The sequence below is a fragment of the Ambystoma mexicanum genome, chromosome 1q, assembly GCF_040938575.1.
Source record: "Ambystoma mexicanum isolate Mex_15411 chromosome 1q, UKY_AmexF1_1, whole genome shotgun sequence".
NCBI lineage: Eukaryota > Metazoa > Chordata > Amphibia > Caudata > Ambystomatidae > Ambystoma > Ambystoma mexicanum.
Window position 1 is genome coordinate 688,013,907 of NC_090922.1, and position 13,870 is coordinate 688,027,776.

The 13,870-nt window shown below is 42.8% G+C and overlaps 1 protein-coding gene across 2 annotated transcripts in view; it reads right to left on the minus strand.

Moving 5' to 3' along the window:
- Window positions 1-13,870, minus strand: part of LMX1A (LIM homeobox transcription factor 1 alpha) — an 875,614-nt gene that overhangs the window by 792,479 nt on the left and 69,265 nt on the right. For both annotated transcript variants that reach the window (XM_069641283.1, XM_069641284.1), the window contains one exon: window positions 9,163-9,349. In XM_069641283.1, coding sequence (XP_069497384.1) covers window positions 9,163-9,349 — 187 coding nt within the window. The remainder of the gene's footprint in view (window positions 1-9,162; window positions 9,350-13,870) is intronic.

Below are 13,870 nucleotides of genomic sequence, written 5' to 3' on the forward strand. Positions count from 1 at the left end.
GCCGGCACCTTGCATAAAGGAACTACCCCACCCACAAGTTAGAGTTTCTGGCATTGAAGAGGAACAATTTTGGGCCCTTCTTTTTATCTCTTTGCTCTTCTAGCCCCACCATTCTACTGTAACTCCAGCCCTCTCCTGTGTGACACATTATATAATCCAAAGCATAACTATTTAATTAAATCACAATAATAATAATAATAATAATAATAATAATAATAATAATAATATTAATGATGCAAAAAATAAAAACCACAGAATTCTGATCATGTTTTAACTGTTAAATGTACTAATGAAACACACCCAAGACAGTGCAGAATATAGAGTTGAATATTAGGGCCATATTACTTCGCATTTCATCAAGGCACGTCAGGAATTGGGATACTAATTACACCACCATTTGGCAGGGTTTGCTGACGATGCATTTAATAATGTGCCAGTAATGACATGGGACAATAGGGCATGTAATTGTTTGCTGGCGATGATTGTTATGCTGAAATGGTTGCATGTTATTTTGGAAATAAATGTCCCTTTAACTCTCTACTGTCTGTCCATCTAGCTTTGGCAGTACACTCCAATACTGCTGATGTAGGCTTGAGAAGTAAGAGTCAGTAGTTGGCAGGCAGGACGAATTAACCTTAAAACCTTTCACACATGTATTTACCAACTGCTTTTATTTGATGTTCAAAACCTTACAGCAAGAGAAACTAGAAAAATAGCTGGGCAAATACAATTACAATGTGTGATGAATCACTGGATGTTATCACTTCTCCCTGAGGGGAAGCCCTTACCTATGAGGCCAGGAAGGTGAGGTTGCTACCCGATAGTCCCCCAGGGGGTGTTATAGTTTGGGAGGATCTCATGGGGAGAGACCATCCCACCCCCCAGGGAGAAGGACTAGCTTCTAGGTTACAGCCCTTATGAAAACATCATGTCCCCACAAATTCTAGCCTCTCTTTCTGCTAACCTCATGAACATAAGTAATCCAAGTAGTGGGATGAGTTGGCCACCAAAGAGCAATGACGATGAGACATGACAAAGAGACAAAGGACTTATACAATGGACCCAGACACTGCTGGACACATTGTATACACATATTGACAATGGGTTTAGCACTGTGTCCTGGGCAGCCGCGGAGGATGACAGCTTTGCTGTGCACCGAACGCAGGAGACAAAAACCTATGTCGATGATCCACAGAAGGAGAACTTCAAGGACACTGGCAGGCTGTCGCATCTGAGGTTTGGGAGGTCTGAAGGAGCAGACCCGTTCCCAGCAGCATCAAGAAGAGGAGGAAGGATAGCAGAGGCAGCAAAAACGCCGCTGCACAGCCAGAGGTAAGGCAAGATGCCGGAGAAGTCGAATGGAACCTACAAACCTTTTCCTCCTAATCTTAAGAGTGATATTAAGCCTGTTGATCACCAGGGATGGGTTGAGGACCACAAGTCACCTTACGAGAAGTTAAGAGGGAGAGCCCCTCACAACAGTGGCAGGGATAGACCCACTAAGAGAACAACCAGGGTCAGGGACCCAAACAAAGAGAGCGATATGCATCATTTTCCTTGTGGCAGTACTTGGCAGGAAGTGACCCAAGTGGGCCAAGTCAAAGAAGAAGAGAAACCCGGGTAAGGGACCCAAACCAACAGTGTAATATGAATCATCATCTTTGTGGCAGTACTTGGCAGGAAGTGACCCAATTGGGCCAAACAAAAGAAGGAGAGAAACCCGGGTCAGGGACCCAAACCAAGAGTGTAATATGAGTCATCTTCCTTGTGGTAGTACTTGACAGGGAAGTGAACCAATTGGAGCAAACAAAAGAAGAAGAGAAACCCTGGTCTGGAACCCAAACCAAGAGAGTAATTTGAGTCATCCTTCTTGTGGCAGTACTTGGCAGGGTAGTAAAGAGAAGACATGGGGAAGAGAGCCATTCCCCCTGGTTGTAAGGGACGGTTTTATGATAACCAGGAGATGGGAGTCATTCTCCTGGTACACAGACCAGGAGGAAGGACCAACATACCTGGGCAATTGAGTCATTCCCCTGGGCTAATTTGAGACTGGTACTGAATGTCAAGAAAAGGGAAGCATTCTCTTGGCCCACAGAGTAAATATTCTTTGGAACTCTGTGACTTGGAGAAGGGAGTCATTCCCCCAGCTTCTCGGAGCCTGAAAGCCAAGATAAGGGAGACATTCTCCAGGCCTTCCAAGGAAACATTGGGGGTCATTACGACCCTGGCGTTAAGGGTTTAACGGCGCCGTAAAAGGTGTCGGCGCCGTTAAACCCTTAACGCCTGATTACGCGGTCCCTTTGCGGGACCCAACCTTAACGGCTGGTTTTACCAGCCGTTAAAGTAGGGTGCCGCAAAGGGACCTCGGTGCTAATTACGGTACCGCAATTTGCGGTACCGTACTTAGCGCCTTCCCCAGTCCCATTGAGCCCTATGGGGCGAAAATGGGAATGGGGAAGGGCCATGGTGAAATGGGGAAATACCGCCCGCCAACCTTGGAATGGGGTGGTATTTCCCCATTTCAACATGGCGAACTCGTTACAACACCAGCACCAACCATGGTGCTAATAGCGCCATGGTTTAGCACCGGGGTTGTAATGAGGGCCATTGTGTGGAACTTGGACCATAACTCAGGAGAATGAGGACATTCACCTGGCACCAGAACAGTACTGCTTTATTCTTTAGTTTATAGTGTAAGGGACAGAAGTAAGGTTTTCTTGACACAGGACTGTGGACACTTTTACTTTAGCATACATCCTGATAGTCACCTTAGATATTTAGTTAAGGCAGGGAAATCCCTCTTAGGAATAGGGAAAGACAGGATTTCTCTTGCTTTATTGTTTAATAAAACTCTTGAGACCCAAATATGCCACCTTTGTGTCACAGTCCTTCTTGTGCACCCTTACAAATGACATTCAGATAAATATAATTTAAAGAAAAATCTAATAGATTCAAATATCCCTAAAATTAATATAATGTACTTTTAAGATGTATGAGGGCTCGATTATGTATTTGCTGGTAGGAGGCTTCTGCATTCTACCACCAAACCGGTCAATACACTGCTGACACTGCCCTACATAGTAATTGTAATTGGTTATTTACAAAGCGGTTAATACCCAGAGGTTTCTAAGCGCCGAACCAGGGATTAAACCTGTGTGATCCGCGTCATCTTGCTTTCAAGGCGAGCCCGTTGCCCCTGAGCTATCCCACTTGCTAGCCACCGTCACTAAAAGTAGTGACAGAAATCCCTGCTTGATTTAGAGAATGGAAGAGTGCTGGGGTATGATGGTTGCAAAACTATCCACAATGTAAGCTAAATGATGGAGAAGCCAAAGGCATTGCATGGAAGGAAGGACGGGGGAGTTTGCAACCAGAAGCCCAGAACAGTTGAATCACTGTTGCAGAAACTGGCAGGTGGCTTCAAGTGGCCACCTCACTGTGCATGTAATCTGCCTTGCCTTCGCGTGCCTGATTACCATCTCAGGGATGATATTGGTTGCCCAAATGGGTAATCATGCAGTGGTTTTTCCCGGCGAAAGACTAGACAGCAGAGCTTAGACGTGGCAGAAACATTGCTCCCAACAGGTCTATACATTGTGGTCTGCGTTTCTTAACATTTCTATATCGAAAATATGCTAAGAAATGTGTAGATGTTATAGGTAATAGAAGCACATAGGTATAACAAACCCTAAATATTCATCTAAACATAAATCATATTCTAGATGGGTATTTAAGATACTCTGTTCTTAAATGTGTTGTCCTGCAGAGATAAACCACAATGAAGCAAGTGGTCAAAATGTCTTCCAAGAACAGTACAGCACCCATACGCACAGCTCCACTGCTGCCATGAGGATCACAGCCTCAAAACATCCCATGCATTACAGACGGAAAGGGAGTACCCCCGTCATGCACAGGCAGGAGTGCACAGGGACACCCAGCAATGCACTGCCACTTCAGGACATCCACTGGGGCTATGCCATAAACAGTGGGAGCCACCCAGCAAAGCATTACCCTCTGTAGGAGAGCACAATATGAAAGTCCAGTATGGCTAATTTAATATTAAAATGAGTGCCTTGGCCTAATATTGTTTCTCTGATCTTTGACATTTATCCAGGATTAGCACATCCAAGTACTGGCAAGTGTGATTTTATCTCAGGCAAATACACTATTTGATTAAATCCAATATTTTAAAAAAGAGCCCACAGCCATCTTTGCTGCAGGCCTTGAAGATATTACAAGAAACTGCCATTGTCCTTATATTAAGCCTGGAAGATTATTTGAGAACGATGGTTGTTGTTTAATAGTGGACGATGTGGCGTTACAGGATACTACACATCCATAGAGAAGCATATTAATGGACAGGGTTAGCAAGCATATGATATGTTAATTTTGGCTTGGACTGACTGCTTGTTGCACAAGACGTGTTTGAACACATGCTTTACACCTTGTGTGCATTTGATGTGGGTACTTATCAGGCGGCCTTCCAGGTGTTTTGGACATCACATTCCATCCGTCCTATCCAACATAGTCAGTCGGGAATGATCATGAGAGTTTTAGTCTTTAACATCTGGAGTGTCCCCTGTGTTTTTACCTCGGATTCTGTATCCCCAAATGTTTTCTTTTTGCCCGTTCACCGTTTTGAAATTCAGAACAGTAGGAACATGCAGATGGAACCCCTCCCCCTACCCACCTGCAGCCCCCCCATTAATCCACAACCACATCTCGACCCTTGAAAATACCTTATCTCCTTTTCCAAGCATACTATCTGTATCTTTTTTCAAAATGATATATTGTAGGTAAAATTTTCGATGATGAATATTCTACACTGGACAAATGTGTGTGATTTATATTCTGCAATTAATTCACTGGTTACCCATCTAGAGGACCACATAATATGCAGCCATGGCTTAATAAGACAACTCACCGCCTTCTCAGTGACGTATGCAAACATTTGACATTAGAACGTGCACCCCATGTACTTCACTTGTTTCATGCAATACACATTACTGTTAATATGTCACCTTCTTGTAACAATGCCAATATCTCTCTGCTTCCCAAGAAAAGAGAACACCAGTATTGCTCTATTTGCCAATGACACTTAGTAGTGGTGGCACAAACGCACTGCCACTGTAACCCATCATGTTGGGATATTAACACCATACACATCCATCTGGAAAATGCCCAAGAGAAGGTAGAGATCCTATTCTAGCTAGATTATGAATATATCAGTAAAATATTACTTAATGGGAAGGTCCAACCCTATATTGCGGTGGCATTCTGAAGGCACCCGCTGTTTTGTCCTTCTTGCTGAGATATTAGATTTAACACTGGGTTAAAAGGAATACTATGCAGCTACCTTGGCAGATTAGGCAGGAGCATCGAAGGTGTCCACTTCCCAAAGCAGTTACTCAGGCAGTTGGAGGTTGATGGTGGGAGCCATTAGCACGTGTCTGAGTTGTCAGTGATAACATCTGCACATATGACTCTGACTTCCTCAATGGCTTACAATATGAATACAATATCCAGTTAGGGTACATTAGTCAGTATCATGGGCCACTGTATTATGTGGGATAAGGTATACCTAATGTATGTTAGGAGGATATTTCAAATCATTGAGAGGTTCTGTGACCTCATCCACTATGTGACGTCATGGAACTCTGAGGATACTTGCAATACTCCATTTATGTTCTGTTGGTGCATTGTATGTTTTGTAATACACTGATATTACCCCTTCCAATGCAAAAGTGGAATGGTCACCCCCACCCACAATATTTTAATTTGCTCTTTCCCCCATTCCTTTTTGCATTCCTTCCCCTCCTTTTCTGCACTGCCTTTAATCATATTTTTCCATTTGAACTATCCCTTTATCCTTGCCCTACATTTATTTTCTAACAACTCCATATTGTTGGTTTTGTAGCTGTCTTTCTCAATGTTTCCTCCTGTCCCCCTACTGTTCCTCTTTCATAATGATATCTCTTTTTTAAGTGTGTGTTTTTTCCTCTACACTCCTTTTCTCCCATTTTCTAGATCACCTCGTTTCCAATGAACTTTTGCTTAACTTGTTCTTCTTTCAGTTTCCTTTTTGACTTGTTTGTTTGTCTTTTTGACCAAGGTCCCTGCTCTTTCCATACTATAGAAATATGTTTCTTCTCTGAAAACAAACATCCCTAGCAAATTAAGTCAATCTCTCACAATCAATTAAAGATAATGGCTGTTTGGTAGCTGGTGAAGGTTGTCAGGGGCCAATGAGACATCACCAACCAACTATGATATGAAGTAAAAACAAAAGTGAGCAGTGATTTCACTCCTTGTTTGTTATAAAATAAGTAACTGAATGACCAATTGTCAATATACTAATAGTTAAGAATGAATTGAGAATAGTGTGTTTTTCTTTTTGCCTTATGAGAAAAAGGGAGAGGAAATTAACTGTGAGCCAAGGAGAGAAATATGAGATGTGTTAACCAAGATGGTGAACAATAAGGATGGACATCAGTAAATGGGATTGACATGGGATGGACATGGATTATTTATGGATTAATAAAACGATGTATGTATAGACTTTATGAAAGAACATTTGTAAAAAAAATATTTTTTTCAAACTACAATACAATAAAAAACGTAAAAGTTTTTATTTTTTTCCCATTTGATCTTAAAAATAAAAATGTGGATGTAATTAAGGATTTCTTAATATATTGTGTTTTGTAAATGTGAACATATGAAATGTTTGTGAAAAGTAAAATGTTTAACTAACCACATATTAAATAAATATAAAATAAACTGCAGATCGTCGATTTAGATTTCAGTCTTGCATGCATAATTAATTTGTAAAGGTTTGAGTAATATTACTTTATTACATGTAAACTGTGATGTTCAGAAATGCATGTCATGATAAAGTCACCGAAGGGGTTGCCTGCCAACTGGTGTCATAGAGCTCCAATCAGAGTGCCACAACAGAAAAAAGCTGCCAGCAGCTATCCTGTGTGAGAATCAGACATGTTTGTTTGTGAGCAGACCAGGATGCTAACAACGGGCCCGTCATTAACGGGGGCTCAATGGGAATGGGGATGTACCGGGTCCAGGTTCCTTGAATGGGGAAATACCAGGCCCTCCAAGGTCGGAATGGCCCGGTATTTCCCCATTCAAGGAACCCGGACCAGGTGCCCGGAATGGGGTAGCCATGCCGCAAAAGCCAGCATGGCTACCTCCATTGTCGTAATGTGGCCCACTCTCTCTTTAGAGGAAGCAGGCAGAAAGGAAAGAGGTAAGAGAATGTTATGAAAAGTGAAAATTCCGAAACAAGACAAAAGTGGCAGAAACCTTTGAAACAACAGAAATTAAAGAAAAAGAAAGATAAATCAAGCAAGAGGAGAAATAACGAGAATCATGGTATTAAGAGACATCAGCAATGCATTTTTCAATGGGGTTTTCCCGTTGAAAAAGGTGTTTGTAAATAAGGCCCTGAAAACGCAAAACACAATAGATGGAGCACGAACAGACAGAGAAAAATTGAAAAAATAAAGGGTAGGAAATTTAGACAGATTACAAGGAGAAATAAACCTGCAGAGAAAGAGCAAAGGTAATACTGAAACAGGTAAACAAGGGCGAGGTACGGGTAGGTCCCTGGAGTGTGAGCTTGGGTCAGTCAAAATGTTAATACGGGTCAGCTGCAAATTCTCAGTCACTAGGTGTACCCGATGACACCCTAACAAAGTTAGCATCAAACAATAGGTGGTGTGACTGGATTGTGCACTTGGCCTACAGTAGTTTACTGTATAAGCTGAATAAGCTACATGCAATAACGCATGCAAGTGTTTTCTGGATATTGAGTTGCATACCACTGCTGCTAATTACAGAACAGCTGTGAACAAGACGCATGTCGAAACACGTGTCGGCTGAACTTTCAATGCATTAAAGAACAAATTACATTATATTTTTGTGGCATTGAACCCTTGATTCTGTAAACTACTGTAGGCCAAGCGCATAATCCAGTCACGCCACCTATTGTTTGATAATACTGAAACAGAGTGGCAAGTGTAGAAGAAGACAGAGAAAAAATGATAAAAAAGGATTTCAAAAGATTAAAAGGAAGAAAAACATGTCGCATAATAAGAAATGAAAAGAGGTGTTTGGGAATGAGGGCACACCTCTCTATTATTAATGTTAGAATACCCCAACTGTATGCAAAAGTCCTTAGCAAGTCTCCTTATGTTTTGAGAGCTTGGTCACGGAACCCCTCTGTGGCTTGTAACACCCATATATCCTACAAAAGAGGGTTGTTCATACCATACACATTTTAAGGGATGCGTTGTACCTCAGACCGAATGACCCAAATCAATCACTACTTATGTACATTAGTCCCCAAAGAATCATGGCAGTCACGTATTCCAATTTGTTTACATTAGCGATTATTGTCGAAAGGATGGTCCACAAGTGAAGGATGAACATTAAACCCACCAGCTGAGATACCTGTAACCAAAAACCATCTACCTGAAGCCTTCCACGTGTGCCGACACACTGCAAGAAGACACTGAGAGCGTGTTTGCAAAAGAAAAGGTGTTCCACTAGAAATGTGGAGGAAAGCAACACAAAATGGGAAATAACCAAAAAGAGATTTTGTTTTATATTGTCTCTTAACATTTTGCATTACGAGTGCCGGAACATTGAGGGTTAACATCATTCCAAATCTAGGCAAATGCCCAGCCAGCTCAGCCGTGTGTACTATACTAGTATAACCATTACATTGCTATACTAGTATAACAGTTGTATTATTATTACTGTTGTTAACATTGTTATTACTACTATTGTTACTGTTACTAATAACAACAATCATAATTCAGTACATATTTGTATAATATGAATATAAAATGTAATATAGCAATAAGATAATAAAGTTATATAATACAAATGTAAAATGTAATATAACTATAAGAACGATTATAATAATATTACTTTGAAAATGTACACTTCAAAGTGCCAACATAATGTAATTAGGTATACTTCCATGAGTGCTCTCTATGCCTAGTAACACCATAACCGGGGTGGTTATGGACCCCTTTCTCCATGTGCCTTACCGATATGTGTTTGCCCTTGCAGTGGCGATAGAAAATAACCTGTCACACCATCATAAGATTTGGCAGGATGTAGGGCTCTTGCTCCACTCACCTCTCATAGTCTTGCTTGCAGTACAGCCTTTTGTCTCGGTAGTAACAGGCTGTCTCCAATGGCTCCCGGCAAGAGGCACATTGCACACACTGCTCATGCCAGGAGCTGTCATTCAGCCGAAGCAAGAACCTGTCCGCGATAACCCTGCCACAGCCTGCGCAAACCGACCGCTGGTCCTGGTCAACACCTGCAGTAGGAAGGAGAGGGGACAGTGTTCATAATCTAGGTTAAGAATGAGGGACACAGCTGAGGAGGTGGAATTGGAGAGACGGCAAAACTTTGGATGCATAGTAGAAAAGAAGTTACGATTCAGGATCCAGAATGGCAGATGGAACAGAGCTCAGGATCTAGGTTTGATGAAAGAATAGGGATCAGGATCCAGGCTCAGAGACAGGACGTCATTTCACCAAAATGCGAGGGGAAGCAGAAGTGACATCACATGACCCTTAACATCTGATGACATCACAGGAAGTAATGTCATTTGACCTCACCCCCAAGTGACATCGCAGGAAGTGATGCACACAACCTTTCACCCCTTGACAAAACAGGTAATGGCATTACATAACATTGTTCCTCAGCACACCATAGTTACGATATTACTGTATTATAATGTACATTTCACACAAGAATGGCTCACCCTATTTAGCGTTAATTACTATGAAGGTAAGCAGATGTCCAACACAGCAACCTGGACTATTGGTCATCACTCAGCCTAAACTGGATACAGAGCATCTCAAAGCGGCCTAACCCCGAAGCGCAGACATCCAGTGCCTGCCAAGTATCTGGCCACAGACTGGAAACAGCAAGTGACCAACACAAGTCCAACCAGAACACCAATGGTCTGGAGGGTTGCCAGAGTTATGCCAGTGGCTATGAATGATTTGAAACCTTCCAACCATCATCTTTCTGTGTCGCTTGAGTAAGTAACTCACTGTTTTTGTTTTAGTCGGAGATAGAGGGGAGGAAGGTGTTGCAGGTCACAGTAATTGCAGGGTTTTTTTATTTTAAAAGGTAAACAGTAGTAGCAGCTCCATGACATCACCCCTAGAAGAGGCCCATTTTATTACTTTCTTTTGTCCTTTATATCTTGCTTAGTAGCAGCCTCGTCCAGCTTCTAAGCACTGAACAGGAACTGAACCTATGTGGCACTGCATCCTCTTGTTCCCAAAGCAAGGGTGTTGCCCCAGAGCTAGCCTTCCAAATAAATATATTTTTTGCTTGAAAAGCAACAGATGGTTTATTTCAAAGGTTGAGGGCCACTTCATGTAAATGAATGATCTCACCTTGTTTCTATCTAGTGTGCCTGTGATTCAGGTCTGGCAGATCTGGATCTGGTCACACATTGAATCCGAGGCAGGTTGGTGGCAGAAGCCACTGGGGCACAACCCTCTCATCACAGGTATAGTGGCTCACTGGATGTGCAAAGCAGACAAGAAGCGCTGATGAGATTTGCGTTCATGCTGTGCTGTCACTGAGTGCTCCAGGCTGCTCTTACCCATTCCCAGCCAGCAAGACATACCCCCATACCCTTCCTGATGTGACAGTACTGGGTATGAACTACACAGACAGCCCCACCTCTGAACCCAACCATTCAGCCATTCTTCACTAATGACTGCCAACCTGTTAGTGATGGCAGCTTCATGGTTTTTCCTTCATCCCTGTTATTTCTCCATCAAACGAGATTGAGATTCCAGTTGAATAAAGCTGTGGCACATTTAGCTGCATTTATAACTGCTTTTTTCAGGTGCAACACAGATATCTGCTCTTGGCATTGCTCCTTTGTCCAGTGGCCCAGGGGTAGCATGGACTGGTCTAGGGGTAGCAGAGGGAGTGCAAGGAGTAAAAGCTGCTACCCCTGGCAACCCCCAAATGGCATCCCTACTCAGAGAGACAAAAAACAGGGTTCAAATTTGTCAGGACCTTCACACAAATACACTGGTGGGGAAAAACACTTTGCAAACCCCTAACGTATATCATAACAGCATAAAACACAAAGTACATTAAATCATACTTACAAAGTCTACAATTGCTACCAAAGCAATGTCCAGAGCACCATGGTTGGAGCACAAATAACACCAGACCTGTTGCTTGTAGTTCAGCATGTTTTCCGCCATTAAGCACGCGCACCTACACAGCCTCATTTAGAGTGTGGCAGAAGGGAAAATCTGCTGGTTGTCCTCCAGCGGAAAATCCGCCTGTCCTCATTGCCATGCATTGAAACTGGCGGATTTTCTGCCTGCTTTCCACCGATGGAAAACTGGTGTGAAACCGGTGTAACGCAAACTTAAAATAGGGCTCTTTGCGTTGGCGAACAAATCTTTTCCCTCCCGCCATACTCTAAATGAGGCCATACAGTGTTCCCTTACCATAGAAAGAAAGGCAGAGGAGAAGTGGGGGAACTAGAGCTGGCTCGAGCCTTGTTAGTGTAAAATGCCTAGCTTTGGCTTGGCTTGACTGCCTTTTTGAAGAAGAGCCCAATTAGGGCCAAGCCAAGTATCACCTCATCCTCCATTAGTCACAGAGTACATTAAAATAACACCACCACCCAGTGACAGTTAAAAGAAATGCATGCAGTGTTCTGCTTTGACAGAGTACTTTGTTGATCTCTTGCCAGTAATTGCAGGTTGATGCAAAACTAAAGATGCAATTGGAGGGCATGTGGTCTGAAACCTGACAAATTACAAATTGTGCACCATAAAAACCTGTCTGCCACATTTGACAAAGCTATACATTCCTGGCCAAATCACTCTATTTAAATGGTTCATGTTTCCTTTGTGAACCATTAGACGGTATTATCTTAGACATGCACTGCATAAAAGCTGCACCTACATATAGTATATTAAACTACAGTGTTTGTTAATGTTAATGTTAAAGGACATTTGTACCACTCACTATCACCACCGGAGTGGTCCCCTGGCGGCTCTGAAAAAGGGAGGGAGGGCGAGTTAGTGGGAGAAAGCATGAAAAGTGCAAGAGAGCAGTGATGTGCTGTTGGCGGCCTCAGCCCGGTGGGTCCGTTGGCTGGGCCTGGGGTGTTTGCGGCCAGTAGTCATTGTGTACTGTTGCGGAAGTCTATGTGTGTGTGTTTTTTTTTAGTTGTTGCAATGTAGTGAAGTTTGTGTGGTTTGTTGTGCTGTAGGTTTGCTGTTGTGTTTGGTTTGGAGTTTGAGAGGTGTTTGCAGAGGGGGAAATTGTTAGTGGAATTGGTTAGTTTGCATCTCTATCCTGAATTGAGGCGCTGGGCTTGTGTAGTCTCTCCTGATGTGCCACTGATCTGATCTGGGCCCATCTTGCATTCAATGTCCCTTTCACATCTATCCCCCACCTCAACCAGCCTCCCTCATAACCCCACCGGTCCTCCCTACCTACTCATGTGGCCAGAGCGCCTGCCAATGTACACCACTCAGCTAGTGTGGTGATTGTCAGTATCTTGACAATTCAATTGACGCTTGGTACCTGGTGGCAACTAAGAGGGGGTGAGGTTGTTGGTGGGATTGTCTGGGGTGGTTGATTCCGTATGCATGGGTGTCACCCGTGTTTCAGTCTATCTGGTGTCATCCGTCCTGGTACTGCGGGGGCTTCCCTGTCCGTTCTGGGGCTGTCAGTGTCTTTACCAGTTTAGTCATCCTTTTTCTCTGTTGTTTCGGTTTTCAGTTTGAGTCTGTGGTCTTGAAGAGCCAGGTTTTTAGTAATTTTCTGAATTTGTGGTGATATTCCGTGTTTCTTATCTCTTTTGGGATGTTGTTCCAGGTTTTTGCGGCTAAGTGGTAGAAGGAGGTGCCTCCAAGTTTTTTCTTAAGGTATGGTTTTAGTTCTAGGTGGATTTCGTTGCTGGATCGGAGGGGCCTCTTTGGTTTGTATACTGTTATTTTCTTGTGAAGGAATTCTGCTCCTTGTCCTCTGATTGCCCTGTGCGTTATGCACATGGTTTTGAAGGTGATGCAATGTTTTACTGGGAGCCAGCGTAGTGTTTTTAGGGCAGGATTGTTGTGGTCTTTTCTGGATAGTTTGAGGAGTAGTCTGGCTGTCGCATTTTGGATTTGTTGTTGTTTCTTCAGGAGGTATTCTGGTATTCCGAGGTAGAGGCTGTTTGCATAATCGATTCTTGACATGATGAGGGCGACGATAGTGAGTGTTTTGTGCGTGAAGGAGAGGAAAGGTAGGATTCTTCTTGCCGTGTGGAGGAGGAAGAAACATTTCTTCACTGTTGCATTTATTTGTGGTTTTAAGGTTAGGGTGTTGTCCATCAGAACTCCTAGATTATTTACTACCTTAGATGGTGTTGGTGCGGTTCCCATTTCCGTTGGCCATGGGATGGCGGTTTCGTTCCCTTGGTCTTTAAATATGATCATGATTTCGGTCTTTCCTGGGTTGATTTTCAGGTTGTTGGTATTCATCCAGTTGAAGGCTTCTTTCAGACAGTCGATTAGAGTTGAGTGATCCGCTTTGTTGTCTTTGCACCAGAGCTAATAAAAAATATGCATCTTTTACAATGTGCACACTACAGAATGAAGTGTCTCTTAACTTCCTCTTTGCTCTGTCAATTAGGAGCCATGTTTCTCTTCTAACAGAAAAAATGAAAAAGATGATATACAATACTGGTGGTTGGACAAAAGAATTTGCCTTGGGCATTTCAATTTAATGTATAAGAATTCTGCCAGGACAATTTGTTTTACCGGGATTGAGCAGCGGTCATGAGGTCTCCTCA